Source organism: Stegodyphus dumicola, chromosome 4 (assembly GCF_044657685.1).
Source record: "Stegodyphus dumicola isolate Sdum_Otavi_A_Nest chromosome 4, ASM4465768v1".
NCBI lineage: Eukaryota > Metazoa > Arthropoda > Arachnida > Araneae > Eresidae > Stegodyphus > Stegodyphus dumicola.
In genome coordinates, this window is record NC_140771.1 from 247513709 (window position 1) to 247529914 (window position 16206).

General features: G+C 33.2%; 1 protein-coding gene across 3 annotated transcripts in view; it reads left to right on the plus strand.

Annotated features, from left to right (window-relative positions):
• GckIII (Germinal centre kinase III) overlaps positions 1–16206 on the plus strand; it is a 228210-nt gene that overhangs the window by 190797 nt on the left and 21207 nt on the right. For 2 of the 3 annotated variants that reach the window (XM_085816187.1, XM_085816186.1), the window contains 5 exons: positions 1363–1587; positions 4444–4609; positions 6574–6731; positions 7849–8034; positions 14319–14464. In XM_085816187.1, the coding sequence (XP_085672313.1) occupies positions 1363–1587; positions 4444–4609; positions 6574–6731; positions 7849–8034; positions 14319–14464 (881 nt within the window). Of the gene's footprint in view, positions 1–141; positions 299–1362; positions 1588–4443; positions 4610–6573; positions 6732–7848; positions 8035–14318; positions 14465–16206 lie in introns of those variants that run through there. The other variant, XM_035371183.2, reaches the window with a different exon arrangement.

Here is a 16206-nt window from a genome sequence, read left to right on the forward strand (position 1 = left end):
AAGGAAATTTCACTTCTGCGAGCATGCCCACCCTCCTACGTTTTTTTTTTTTTTTTTTTTTTTTTTTTACAAAAGGTATTAATAAACTTATCAGTATCGGTACTACGTCTTATCTGGCATCTCTTTGAAACGAAGTCGAAGCGAGCATCGCCATTGTTGATGTTGTTAGTAGTCATGGTGATGTTTCATTTACCCCTTCTGACGAATCCAGGTGTAATAGTTAAAGATTAGTTAGGTGATGGTGCTTACTTAACCTCTGAGAAGTCGTACTATGCAGCAACAGCAGCTAGCCCGTAAGGTAAATAAATTACTTCTTCAGTGTAGCGTTTTTTGTTGACCGAATTTCAAGCCGCGGAACCTGACGTAAGCAATATGCATTTTTCCACTTCCGTAGAGCCGTCGATGTGTAGAGGACTTTAAAGAACGAAGTTTTAAAGCATGTTTGATTTGTGAAGATTATAATTAAAATGTGGCTATAAAACCATGGTTTTGTCAAGCATTTTGCATTTAAATAGGAAGCAGACATAAATTCAGTGGTTTATCTGGAAAGGTTATTCTGGACTACATTCCAAAATAAATAAATTCCCGTTATAAAAATATTTTTATTCATTAATGTGACTTTGTATTGGTTATTAATTTATTTTTTTGGGGAAGCTTCACTTTTCTAAATTTTTGTCATTGAATATTAATAAAAAACCATTTGCCTACAGTTGCTTTATTCCTGCATTAACTGCATAAAATCATAGTATATTTATTTACAGCATAATTTACATATTTTAACAGAGAAATTCAGGAATGCATTTTGAATGTTATGTAGAGAATAGTAGTATTTTACATAGAGACCACTCTGTATTTTGAATTCCCAATTTATTTATTGGTTTTTGATTATGGCAAGCCTCAAGGGCTATTTTCCTAAAGGGAGGGATGCTTCCGTGGAGGACTTTCCAAGGGAAACCGGTTCGTATACATGATACATGTGGGGGAAAACTAGAAAAGCACCCATGCAACCAACCAGGTCACGAAATTCGAACCTTAAACCAAACTACCAGTGTTCGGTGACTTCACCACTCAGCCACTAGTGAGCCCCACACTTCATGCATTGAAGAATGCCACAAAAAAGAAGCATGTAAAGAAATTTACATGAAATTTCTAAATGTTTATGCCTCCATCTCCCTTCCCTCCCCCCCAAAAAATGCATGTTCACATTTTTACAGTACTATAATTTAGTAAGTGAAACAGAACTTACTGTATTCATTGCCATTAGTGCAGAGTAAAATTATACTATAATTATTGGAAGTGTTTATTATAATATTGATTACATTTGTAATTTTTTTGTTTTGATTGGTAATTTTCTTATTTTAGAAAGTGGACCCGGAATTGATTTTCACGAAGCAAGAAAGAATAGGTAAAGGTTCATTCGGGGAAGTTTTCAAAGGTATCGATAACAGGACCCAGCAAGTCGTTGCAATCAAGATAATTGATCTTGAAGTTGCAGAAGATGAAATTGAAGACATTCAACAAGAAATTATGGTACTTTCGCAGTGCGACAGTCCATACGTGACAAAGTATTTTGGTTCCTATCTTAAGGTGAGTTCCTCGAGTATGTTAGATGTTTATTATTTCGCTTAAAAACATTCTATGCATACTGCATTTAATTTTAATCTGTATGCTCATTTTGAAGTTTAATTTTAGTTCTGAAGCACGATGCATTATTCGCTGGATACTTTTACTTTATTATTTAGTTGATAAATAGGAGTGGCTGAATCTTAAATATTCTTGAACGTTAATTCTTTAAAATTTTTTATGTAAAAAATTGCAAGAAAAGGGAAAGAAAATTTAATTCAGCATTTAAGTTTTTAATTGGAACAAAATTTGAAACCTGTGTTTAACAACAACAGCAATTATTTAATTTTAAAAAATACATCTATATTTATTACAAAGGTACAAATGAAATGTACAATGAAAACTTTTTTATTAAATTCATTTTTTCAACATAATTTGTGGAGGAGGGGGAGAGGAAGAAGACTTTCAGTTCAAAATTTTTATAGTTTTTCAGATGCTTTTTTACACCTAAGCAAATACTGAATGGACTGGGCTAATTCAACAGTTAAAAAAATTCTTAACATGGAGAGCTGAATTCTGAACATTTTTAAAAAAATCAAAAAACACTAAGTTCTTTTTAGAAGTTCGTAAAGCCTGCTAACATTTATGCCATTTGATGCCACTGTAGTGTAGTGTTGATACTGGTGATCCACTGAAATTGCAATAGTTATGTTCTTTTTTCAATGAATGCTTGTCTTAGACTTAATAACCAGTTCTTTTAAAGTGTTTGTTTTTCATTTGACGGTTTTACGTTAGGATTTGAAAGATTTGGATGACAAAAAGAAAAGAAAGGAAAAAAACATGGAAGATTCAAATTTTGGATATTATTAAAGATCTGTATGTTCTATCTCTATTGATAAGCCACTTGCAAGTTAATTAAAAGCTGTAATTTACAAACAGTCATATTTTCTTTGTGGATAGAAATGGGATAAATAAATATACTTGTTACTTACTAGGTTATAAAAAATGTTCAAATGTGTTACATTTATTGATAATTCTTGGTGAAATGCTTTCATTTTATGAACTTTATAAGCCTTTTAATGATTTAATGTTTGTTGTACTTTGCATGATTGTTCTGTGTAAATGGAATTTTTTACTTCTTTATGCAAAGTAAAGGAAGTATTGTAATCACTAAAAATTTCAAATGTTATATTTCAATGGAAATATGCATTTTGACCATTCCCAAATCCATTTGGATGATTTTTTATGCTTGAAGTCTGTACGTACACATAGAATAAAGGACCCTTTTTATATTAGCTGTAGAATGTTGAAATTTTGTATGCAGAACTGCTCTAATATCTAGTAGTACACATTCCTTTTTTATCGCAATCAGCAGTACCAAACATTATATATATACACTGACTACCAATAAGTATTTGGACACCTATGCAAATGATGATATCTGCGGTCCTAAGGTACGTCACGGACTCCGCCGGTATATATCGTGTAGGAAACAGCATCAGCTTTAGTTGCATGCAAGATGCCTCGCAATTCGGAGTTCTCTGATTTCGAGAAAGGTATAATTATCGGGTATCACAAATGTAGCTGATCCTTAAGGGACATATCTAGCGATCTGAAGTACCCAAAATCGACAGTGGCCTATGTGATTAAGAAGTGGAAGGTGAGCGGTGATTGTCGGAATGTGCCCCGAGTCGGCAGACCAACGAAACTGGGAGATAGAGACCGACGAGTGCTGTCCAGAGAAATACCCAACCAATGGTCCTCATCCGCGAAGAGTTTCAACAGGCATCCGTGAGTATAGTTTCAATGAATAGCATCCGTAAGAAAGCACATCTGCTTGGTTTTCATGGTCGTGCTGCTGTCCATAAGCCTTTGATCACAAAGTCCAACTGCGCTGCTCGGTTAATGTGGTGCAAAGCACATCGAAATTGGACCGTAGATTAGTGGAAACGGGTTCTTTGGAGTGACGAATCAAGGTTCACCCTTTACTATTCGGATGGCAGGGTCTGGCGTCTACCTGGAGAATGTCTCCTGCCAGAATGCATTGTGCCAACAGTCAAGTTCGGCGGAGGTGGAATTATGGTCTGGGGGTGTTTCTCTTGGTATGGGCTGGTCGCCATTCATGGTAAGCTCAACTCCGATGCCTATTGCACTATTTTGAATGACAATGTGCTTCCTAAGTTGGGGCTGTTTTACGGGTTGAATCCCTGTTACTTCAGGACGATGATGCCAGTTGTCTTGTTTCGACGTTAACTAAGGCTTGGTATGGTGCCAATGGAGTTCATCGAATGGACTGGCCTGCCCAGAGTCCAGACCTGAACCCTATCGAAAACCTCTGGGACGAGTTGCATCGCCGAATTCAGGGGTGCAAGTTCCTTAACCGGTGCAAAATCGGTTAAGGAACTTTTATGTCTTCTCCAAGCGAGTGGAAGAAAATACCACTAGCTGTCATTCAAAGACTTGTGGAAAGTATGCCTCGGAGGGTCCACGCTGTAATTACCTCTCATGGAGGCTCTACTAACTATTGATTTTGAATAAAGTTAGTTTTTCTTTTCTATCACAGGTGTCCAAATACTTATTGGTAGTCAGTGTATATGTGTGCATGTACGTGTGATAATAAAAAGGCAAAGATGTAGCAAATGATGATGATGTAGAATGCAGAAGGCATATTGGAGAGGAAGAATTTTGATTGTGCAGAATGCCAATCCATAATGAATAGGAGGAAACTTGGCAGTCAAAAATTACATTTTTATTTAAATTCACATTTGTGACCACAATCAGTTCACAAAAATATTGTTGGAATGAATTGTTTGTTGATTTTGTTGTATAAAATTTTCTTTATTATAAAGTATTTATTTATTTTATTTTCCTTTTTTATAGGGTACAAAATTATGGATTATTATGGAATATTTAGGTGGGGGCTCCGCCCTAGACCTGATGAAAGCTGTAATTTTCGAAGAAACACATATTGCAATAATTCTTAGAGAAGTATTAAAAGGATTAGATTATTTACATTCTGAGCGCAAGCTTCATCGTGATATTAAAGGTAAGAATTGTAGATATTATATAAGTCAAATTGTTATATAAAATTTTATCTCCTTGAGATGTTTTTGCTTAAAAATTAGATTTATATCCAACATGCGAGACTGTGTATCGGAAATTCAAAAAACATGCTCATTTTAAAATTATTTTGTGATATTGCTGTTGAACTGAATTTTATGGTTTAAGTACAAAGAATATGATATTTAATAAATAAAGGTAACATGCAAAACGTTAAACAAACGCCTCTTTGGGCATAATGTAAAATCTGAAAACTATCAGATTTTTTTTACTTTATTTTACTTTATTTACTTTATTTATTTTTGTATTGCACATTATTGTTTCCTAACTTGATGACTACATACACACAAGTAAGAGTTCTGTCTTTTACAAAATTGACTTTCAATTATACAATTTTCTGTCCTGTTTGTATCACTTCCTGATTATCTGCGCATCAATCAAAAAGTCGTGGACTTATGGTGACTTCAGAGAGGATTCGTGAACTGCTGAGAGCCTTGAAGAGATGTTTGTTTGGGTTTGGATGTATGTGTTTTTCAATGTTACATTTTAGTGCTGCATAATTTTTTACATTACTTTTTTTTTCACTCACAAGACATGCATATTTTTCAGTCACTTGAGTTTTTGCTCTCTCTGTGTACACAATCATCTGTTTTTACTAAAATAAATTAGGGAATTTCACAAATTTGGCAACAATATCCTAAAATTAGAAAGAAAAAAGAGCCACGTGTTGCCTTTTAAGTATACTGCATTATGATGTGTATGTGTAGAAAGCTAAGTTTGATATTTCACCAGTGTCATTGAAAACTTCCATATACCATACTGAAAATCTTACAGTCATAATCTGCAGATATCCTGGTGAAAAAGGTCTGTAAAAGTGGAAAGCCATCTGGGGAAGGATGCTATGCCCAGCCTGGTTTACCGCATAAATATTTGTTGGCCATGTGGTGCTTTGCCTCGACAGTACTTTTTGTGTCCTTTTTATGGTCAGAAAGTGCTGAATTTTCATTAAGTAACCTTACTGTTTTAATTGGAGGTAAAAAAGCAAATAAAGTTCTTGAAATAAAAGTAAGAATTCTTACTACTGTAAAATGTTATGAAAAAAAATCTTTTTATAGTTGCATTTCTCTTTGTGCTGATGAGGATGTGACTAGTGAGTTATTCAAAATAGCCTTTAAAATAATTGTCATATAACTAGTATTGAAACAAAATCTTAATATATTCTATTTTACAAATACATCAGTGGCTTAGCTAGGGTGGGGCAAGATGGGACATCTGTCCCTGGGTGCAACATTCAGGGGGCACCAAATTGATGTTTCAGAATTTTAGAATGAATGTTTTCCATTCTTGGCACAAAGAAAGGGGTGCAAAATCTTCAGTTGACCCCGGGCGCTGAAAACCCTAGCTACACCTCTGAGATACATCCTATAATAATTTTGATCATTTTATCGAGTTACTGCACTGTGTGTTATAATAATCATTTGAGTAACCTGGGACATTTCTACAGTTCAGGTTGAATGTAATGCATTTTCTGTTAAACTTATTTGAGTAACACTGCATAAATTTATTTCTTTTGAAACCTTTTCGTGTATTGTGATTGAAGACGTTATTTTTAAGTATTTGCTAACTCTTCTTTTTTTCCTCCCTCTATGTGTGTAAGGGGGGATTGGTTAAGAATTCATCTGCTGCTGACAGGCTTGTCTACTTTTGTTGATCTTTTACAGCACTTGTCTTAAAAATTAACTTTTATATAGTAAAAACTGAATATCTAAAAGAAGTATTTTTCTAATGTTTGGACATCTTTTATTGGAGTGCTTGTTGCTTTATTGCAAAATTGTAATCACATTTTTATTACAAATTTTATGTTGATTTTTATATCTGTTTAATTTTCTAAGATCAGTGTAATATTATAGGCTGCAATACATAATTAATGTTTGACATTTTTTATTATAGCTGCAAATGTTCTTTTGTCTGAAATGGGTGACGTAAAACTGGCGGACTTTGGTGTTGCCGGCCAGTTGACCACCACAACTAGCAAAAGGAATACATTTGTGGGCACGCCTTTTTGGATGGCACCCGAGGTCATTAAACAGTCAGCGTATGACTCGAAGGTATTGAAAATGCATGAGCTTAGAGTAACTAGTTAATTTTCAACATTTTAAAGTATTAACTAAGTTTTTATATTAAGCTTAATGCATTAGATTTAGATCATATGTACTATATGTTAATATATCTGCTAAGTTAAAACTAATTGGTAGGCTTTAACTAAACAACAACAACAAAACAAACCCCCCCAAAAGTTTATTGCTGATAATTACATGGTAAGCATTCTATAGATATAATCTGGCTCATTGTTCTTGTACATAAGGTGGTGCTGTACATAGCAATATTCTTCTTTAGCAATTAAGAATATGGTAATATTTGATAATAAGTTATTTATTACATCAATGGATAAAAATATGATTTTTATAAGACTTTCTTCATTTACAGATGTGGAATAGGAGAGTAATGAGGTTTAAAAATTGGTTGCTGCAGTGCCCTTCAATTTTAAGTGAAGCTGTACATAAATATCAGCATGAGAAAATGCACGTAGCATTTTTAAAGTAGCATTTTTAAAACATTTAGTGCCCTTCAATTTTAAGTGAAGCTGTACATAAATTATCAGCATGAGAAAATGCACGTAGCATTTTTAAAAATGAAATATGTAAGATTATTGATACAGAACTAAAATTTAATTTGCAGTAAGATGATTTCCAGCTTTAGGATTAGTAAAACATCTAAAATTGTGGAAGGATTAATGGAATTTTTCTCTTAGAGGTGCCAGCCCTTGAAAAGATGATTAGAATGAATTTTATTAATAATGATCTCTTGAATTAATATTAAATCTACTAAGCTACTAAAAACTGAATATGTTTATGTCTGCAAGATCTTAACATAATTTCTTCTGGCTACAGATTTAAAATTAAGAATTTAAAATTACTTTTTTGTTTTATTATTTTAAATATGACTTATTTTGAGAGAGGTGAATCTATGAAAGATTGTAAACTAAGCAGTATAAAGGATGAATAACAAAATATTTCAAATATATAAAATTTATAACAGTGATCAACTTTCTAAAGAGTATTAATTTAAATGGAAAGTAAACCGAGATTTTTATGTGAAGAAATATTTACACTAAGATGTTAGCTCTTTTTCCTTGTAATTAAATTTCCTTTTAAATCATTTCAGGCTGATATCTGGAGTCTTGGAATTACAGCTATAGAACTTGCAAAGGGAGAGCCACCTAATTCTGATTTGCATCCAATGAGAGTATTATTTTTAATTCCTAAAAATAATCCTCCCCAGCTGACGGGAAGCTACAGCAAACCATTTAAAGAATTTGTTGAAGCATGCCTAAATAAAGATCCAGAAAATGTAAGTATTGCTTTTACTGTCCCTTATTCAACACCATTTTCACATTTTTATAAATAGTTTTAAATATGTTCATGTTGGAGGATTAAAGTTTAAAATTATTAACAAAAGCAAAATAATTCCCCCCCTAAAAAGGTAATTAACTCATCTGTTAATGACAATAAAATAACCTTTCTTCTTCATCTTTTAATTTATAATTTACTGATTGGTTTCTGTATCTGTAATGTTTGGTCAAAATTTTATGTTTCGCCTTATATCAGTTTGTTTATTTTTAACCTGTACTCCACATGTATATTTTATTTCATGTATGACCAAGTATATTACTTTTGTATGTGATATGTATGACCAATTGCATTTATTTCACGTATTTGGCAGAAAATGGTATATTGAGCATAATAATTTTCTATGAGAAATTATTTTTAAATTATTTACATTTAAAAGAAATTCATACCCTTTTTTTTTTTCTGAGCTAATCCTTTTATGCACACGTTAGATTCACATTAAATTATCTGGTTTTAACAAAAGCTTTCCACCAAAAATGTTTTCTTAATAAAGTTAGGGGGAAAAAAGCCAAAGTACCCTTTAGTGCGGGTAGTAATCACCACCCAAATCTATGATTTTCTACCAACATTTGTGTAGTTTTTCAAAGCCTTCGTCCCCAAAACTTGGTGGCTGCGAGTCCAAAAGCAGGTCGACGTCATTTCACATGTCCTGTGTAAAATGGAAGATGGCACTAGCAAGATGTAGCTGCAGGTGTGAAAAGGGTAGAAGTCTAAAGGAACGATGTCAGGGCTACATGATGGGTATGGCAAAAGATACCATTCAAGTCCGTACAGATTCCAGCCGGTGAAAGCAGACACATGTGGTCTTTTTAATTTTATGTAGAATTTAAAAAAAAATTACCATTTTTAAAGTAACTGCATTATTTGGGGTCTCGGATGCACATCAACTAGCAAAAAATCAAAGCTGCTTTTTTATTCCACTATAGCTTTTTCCCACTCATATTCAAATTGTGACTATCAAAGAATTATTATTGATGGCTTTAATTTTTTTTTTTTTTTTTTTAATATATATATATATATATATATATATATATATATGGAGAACTGTGTGTTGCAATTTTTAATTTCTTTACATAAGTTAAAAAAAAAAAAAGAATGTCATTTGCAAATAATTATGCATGCTAGAATTATTTCTCAGCATAATCTAGCAAATTTCTATGAAATCTTGCTGTCACCATTTGACGGCTAATAGATGTGTTAATAACTTCAGTTTATCTGGAAGTTTGGAATATCAGCACAGGAAAGCCAAGGCCAAGGTAGCATATAATACAGAATGACCATAGTCCTGTTTGTTTGCCTTTAAAAAGTTATTTTGTTAGATGTGAATGAGGCTTTAGTGACAGATAAGCCATTTCCACGTGGAATGTTAATCAAAAATTGAATGAAAATGGCTGGAGAACCTCTGAAGATACTTTTCGTTAATGAAAAACAGAATTTTAATGAAAATTGTTAAGGAAAACGGTAATGAAAAACTGATGACATGAATGAAATTAAAGTAATGATGCGCAGTGGTTGCACCCTGAAAGTTTGGATTTTTTTTTCTCCTTTTCTTTCCGAAATTTTTGAGTGAAAACCAATTGATTACTGATCTTTTACCTCTACATTACACAAAATGACTGCAGAATCATACACTTTTTAGTACTTCAAATTATATGCCTATTAAAATTTGTTTTCAATGATACAAAAAAAACTTCCTTTTATTAATATAATCAACTTTAAATTTCAAAAGTTATTCATTGCACATCATTATATATATCATAAACAATAAAGAAGTAGCAATAATTAAACTGTATATGTAAAAAGTCTATGTATATTCATGGCATTTGCTTTGTGGTTTCAGGATGTGGCCACTAGAGCACTGTGTCACAATGCTCACAATTCTCTAGAGCAGAGTTTCTTAAACTGTGGGTCGCAGCCCCTTTGGGGGTCGCGGGACCTGCTGCAGGGGATCGATAAAAATTTTAGCAGTTTTGATATTTCTTTAACTTATTATAATAATTTTACAATTACCAAATATTTTTACACAATGTATCTGAAAATAGATAAAGATAAGACAATACAGTCAAAGAAAACGTTTCAACACATTCTTTTTATAATATAATTGTTCATGTTCTTTGCTTTGCACATGAAGCTGTCATTTCGTCTGTTACTTATTTAAAATTTTCACACTGTTCTATGTCCTAAAATTAAAAATTAAAGTTAATGACCTAAAACTGCAATAGTACATTACAGTACAAGTGAAAAAATTTACAGTTTCAATCATGCGTGTGTCGGATTTGTGCAATACTTATGGGGTCCCACAGAATTTTTGTAAATATTATGGGGTCCTGGGGTCGTGAAAAATTCTCAGTGATAAAAAGGGGTTGCGACTGGAAAAAGTGTAAGAAACCATGCTCTAGAGGCTCAGTTATCCCTTGAAACCACTGCTATTCACAGTGGTGTTTGCTGGTTTTCGAATAGGAATGTTTATTTTTGCCCAGATATAGAGAAGAGGCTTTAAAACCACAGAGTTAATTTATTACTAAACAATACATACACGTGCTCAGTGAAAAGGTCTTACTCTTCCAGAGATTTTTCTGTGACCTCAACATGCTTGCTTCCTATGCTATTATTGTGATTTTATAAATTATTTTGTGTGGTTTAAATATAATGTAAATATACTTTGCTATAATTAAAAATAGAAATCACATAAAAGCTTTATTTAAATAAAAAATAATTTATAAATATTTTGGGACGAAATACGAATAAAATAAATACAAATGGGAAATTAAAGATCCTTACCAAAGGCAAAAAGAACCTCTCGTTAACATAAAAAACCACAAATTTCATGTGCCAGATGAAAAGAGACTAAATAACGCTGGACATATATCAATAAAATGCAAATCCAAGCAGTGTACATTTTGTAATACAAGGGAGAAACCTCATAGAACAAGATTACATGTGCAAAATGTGCAGTGTGGATCTATGCATGAACCAAAAAACCTTTAAACAATATCACAAAAAAAAAAAAAAAAAAAAAAAAAAAAAAAAGAGTACTTTGACGATTAAAAAAACACTGAGTTTTTTTTATGCTTACTTTACAGAGTTTTTTATCCATTTATCCAAATGTCTTTATTATGTAGGTTTGTATGTTTTCATTTCTATAAAAAAATTACATAAATGTTTATTTTTTAATTTTTTCTTACGATTTACTTCGTAAAATAATGTAAAAAATTTACATATAATGCAATTCTTACATATATTTTTTTTAATTTGCAAATTTCGTCATTTATTAGAAATGCACCCCGGAAAAGGTAAGTTTTTTTTTCTTTTCTTACTACCTCAGTAAGTTTCAAAGTCCTAGATGTGTGCTGATTTCACAGTGCGACCACCATCCACAGATCAATGGGCAAGAGTAGATTTTTATTAAATTCATGTATTATTTGTCTCTAGGATCATAATATTCAATTTCTAGAGTTTTTAGTTTAAAAAATTATAAAAATAATATCGTCTGCATCAAGAGGGTTAATGAAAAATGGATAACAACAGTTTAGGATCTCTAGAATAAGCTGTGGATAAATAATGTTAACTTGTCTGGAGCGATGAAACAGCACTTTCTTTGACAGCCAACAAAGGAGACATATTTGTACAATGTCATTATATTAAAAATTTTAATCCATGTTTTACTATAAGCTCAGGTGATGGAGGCCAGGGCACCTGGCTTCTGCCAGAGGTAAGCAGGTATATGCCCCTCGTCCTCTGTTATCCAGCGTTTTATTAAGAATTTAGTTAAGTTACATGGCCATACAATGGTTAGATGGTGATACAATGGCTACTTTTTTGGAGACAGAGGCTGCAAGAAATATATTGAAATGGTACTATAACCACATTAAAACATTGTTCTGTAGTTAACAATATATGTATCTGCATGGAATGGGCTGACATACTTTGTAGAAGGAAAAATGAATGTGGCTGAATATATTTGTGTGCTTGTCCAGCAAGATTTTTAGCCAGTTGAGCATATATAGGACATGCTAAATCATCAAGTTCAGGTGACAGAACATCAAACACCTGAAATGTCATGTTGGATGCTGGACAAATTCTATCTTAGAATGATATCAGAAATTATTCCTTACCTAGGCATATTACATAGGCATATTAGCAATGCTGCATCATAGCATCATAGCCAGGGGAGTTTTCACAAATTGTTAATTATAACATCTGAGTGTATCTGCCAGCCATTAAATTGTTCTAGCACCTTGCAATTGTAATTATTCATTATCTGTGTATGTGTTTTAAACATGTTTAATGTCAAGAAGTGTGTCTGTGTACATGGGCAGAAATATGAAATCAAATTTAGGTTTAGTTTTTGTAAATGTGGTTCATATTATTTAATTCCAAATATGTACAGGATATTTCCGAATTTGACTGACAAATTTAGAGGGATGATAGTAGGCATCAAGAGGATTAAAAATTACTAAGACAATTATTAGAACAAATTACTAGAACATGGGGTCGCAAACCACGTTTAGTAGGTGAAAATCGCAAAAAGTGCAGCGATCTTGACAAAGAGAATGGCCAAACAAATGCAAGGATTAGGAGCGCCTCGGTCGAGAAGAAACCCTTTTGTATGCAAATTTCATATGCGTATGGGGAAATAAAAGCAGTGAGCAAGTATTCATTAGTGGGTGTTGCAGAATTCGTGGGTGTTAAATTTCATTTGGAAACAACATTTCAGGCAGATTACATGAATGAGGAATATGTGGATATGCATCTGATTTACAGCTGAGCAGTTGGCAATGAACATCTAATATAGAGGATGCACCAAGAACAATATCCAAAGAGGCATTGTCCACACCATACCATCTTTAGGATCATCGATCGACTGCTGTGGGAAATGGGATCCTTCCAAATAATGAGGTGTAATGCAGGGCAAGAACACAGAGTGTGCACATCAGAAACAGAAAACTGAGTATTGCATTGATTTGCTGTTTTGTCATTGACCAGTACATGATTGGTTGCAGCTGAACCCATTTCATGTGCAGAAGGTTCAACTTCTAGGCGATGTTGACTACCAGTTAGATAGAGTAGTCGACTAGACTGGGTAGAGTTCATACACTAGTTGCCACACAGACTGATTCACAGTTCTCACCACTGTTTTATTCTCATATGAAGCCTGCTTTATGAGAGAAGGCATGGTCAACATTGCGCTATGTCTATAAGGTATTTCTCCCGCCTTCTTAGCATGCTTCTGATGTGTAGTAGTCAGCACACTTAACGCGTATTCGAGATGTCTGTGGTTTGAGTTCCGGTGAGGGCATTGCTAATTTTTCATCTCTTTTGCTTCGAAATAGGCTAATATCTCTATGGGTCTTCCGAAAATCCCACAACATTATCTCTTCAAACGGTCACACAAGTTCAGTATTAACATCTGGGCAGGGATTCTCGGAAATAATCTTTTGGGATCGCATCTTCTGCCGGTGTGCCTCAATGGCGCTAATTACCTTATTTTCTTACAGTACGTTTTCCCAGAGTTTATGTAAGGAATACTGTGTGGCAGAACATGTATGCTTGATAGTGCACAAGCCCATTTTGTGATTGCGGTGATGCTACATATCTTGGGTGATGGATTGTACATGGTGCACTGCTTAGCCTGCACTCTCCCCATACCTCACTCCATGGATTTCTTCTTCTGGAGCCACCTGAAGTCGGTTGCAGGAGGACCTGACACCACAGATTGGTGTTGTTTCAGCAGACATCGCCACAATGCCAGGTATTTTTGAACATGTCTGGCAATCCTTCATCTGTTGGTGTCAGGTGTGCAATGACCTTCATGGCTGCAACTTGGAACAATTCCTATAAAACTATATTGTCATCTTTTTTCTGACATTGATGTATTATAATTCTGCTTTACATCAAATAATTTTTTTAAAATTTATTTATTTATTACTAGGTTCCTTTTTTTCCCCGCAATGGGCGTTGCAACTGTCTTTTGTGAATTTCTCCCACTAAATGCAGTTTTGGACCCCATGTTCTATCACAATTTTTCATCCTCTTTGATGCTTACTATCACCCCTCTGAATTTGTCGGTTGAATTCAGGAACACCCTGTATATCATAACTTTCTGATGCTGATATTTTTATACTCTAAATTAGATTAAGACTACTTATCTTGCAATAGCAGTGTTGTTATTGCTTATAAATAAGGTTGTGGATTATAAAATGTTAATAATTTTATCTTTTCTAGAGACCTACAGCCAAAGAGCTTCTAAAATTTACTTTTATTCGGAAAGCGAAAAAGAATTCATACTTAATTGACCTCATAGAAAAATATAAAAGGTATAAAGCAGCTGGTGGTGGTCAAAGTGATAGTGATTCAGAGGCTTCAGATTCGTGAGTATTTTTGTATTTCCTGTTGTGTATTTTGAGTTATTATTGCTTTTGTTTTTCCTATTGTTGTGCATTTTGAGCCATTATTATGCAACTGGTGCATTGTCATTGAAAATTAAAATTCATGCAAACAATGTGAATATGCCTAGACATTTAATGTGATATCCCAATGAGTATATTTAGAAACAGCTTTTTATGCTAGTTCTCTCCTTTTTTATGCATTCTTTGAAATATACTATAAAAAATTGGGCAGGAAATTTTAGATGCTTTTTGTTATTAGCCTGAATAATAAAATTTTTGCTGTCATGCCTATTTAAAAAACAAGAGAATTTTAACTAATCCTTACTTTACGTATAGAAAAAAATATCTATGATAGGTTATGTTAATTCTGTGCACAGTTTTATTAGAAGCATAGCAACAAGTATAAACCTGAAACCTTTGTTTTGATTATAAAAAGAAAACCTTAATATTGCAAACAATTAACAGGGAAAAAAAAAAAAAAAAAGAGCTTTCATTTTAAAAACTGCTAGTTTAACAATAAGAAATGAAGTGAAATATAGCTTTCAATTATCACATCACCTGAATCGCACTTTTTGAAGGAAATAAATTAATTTGTTATTCAATAAGGCTATTAATAAGAGCAAATGACAGTTGTTTAAAAAGGTTATCTCTGTAAATTATTGCCACTGAACATAAAAAAATCTTAATTACTTTAAGAGTACATCTTTAATAGTTTCTCTATACATTTAAAATGTTGCAACTAAAAGTTTAACACATTTGTTGACATGGTAGATATATGAAAATCACCAGAAGTTTACTAACTTTGAAAAAAAAAAAAGTGTTAACATAGATTTCAGCATGCCTATGCATGATCAGCAAGGAAAATGTTAAGCTAATAAAAGAAATTGGTATTTTGTCCCTCCCCCCTTTTAAAGGTATTAATCACATGACAAAAGTGTTTGTTTAAATATATCTTTTGCCATAGGGTATTAAACAAGTTTTATAAATTTTAAGCACTTAACAGCAATACAAAATAACCAAAAAAATTATTACACTCCGCCCCCTCCCAAAAAAAGCATTGTGATGTCGTGGATGCTTCATTTGTAAGGGAATTAACACTGGTATTGGTGATCACTTTTTATTCACAGCACATACCACAGATACAACATTTAATTAATACATTTAGAAACTTTAGTAAATATCCGAGCTGGTGACACGATCAGAGACGTTAATGAAGATGGCACTCGTCATCACTGGGCGAGTAAAGTCTCCACACCTCAGCTCGCTGGCAGAGCTTCCCAACTCTCTTTCCGACAGGCGTCCAACCAGAAGTCTCTTCTCTTTATGCATGCGCATTACTCAGTTACGTCGTTGCCAGTCACAGTTCTTTAAAATAGGTATTAAAAATGAATTGTAGTCCTCGTAGTGTGAGGAATCTGGTAACGAAGTTCTCTCTAATCGAGAGCATTGTAAGTCTCTCTAGTCGAGAGTTCAGAAGCGTTCTTTATAGCATCTTTGTTCTTTGGTAGTGCCTTTTGATGGTTAAAAGAAAGGAATCTCTAAACATCGGTAGTTCTATCCTCAGTTTAATTTGTAATGATGGTTTGTGGTGGCTGCTTTTTCATTTTCACACTAATTTTAATGTAAACATTAACTTCTTTCCTTTATTTATTAAGCTGTGTTGTAATATACTCATACTGTTTCATATTAAGATGTTGCTATTAAAGGTACAGTGAGCTGTGCTA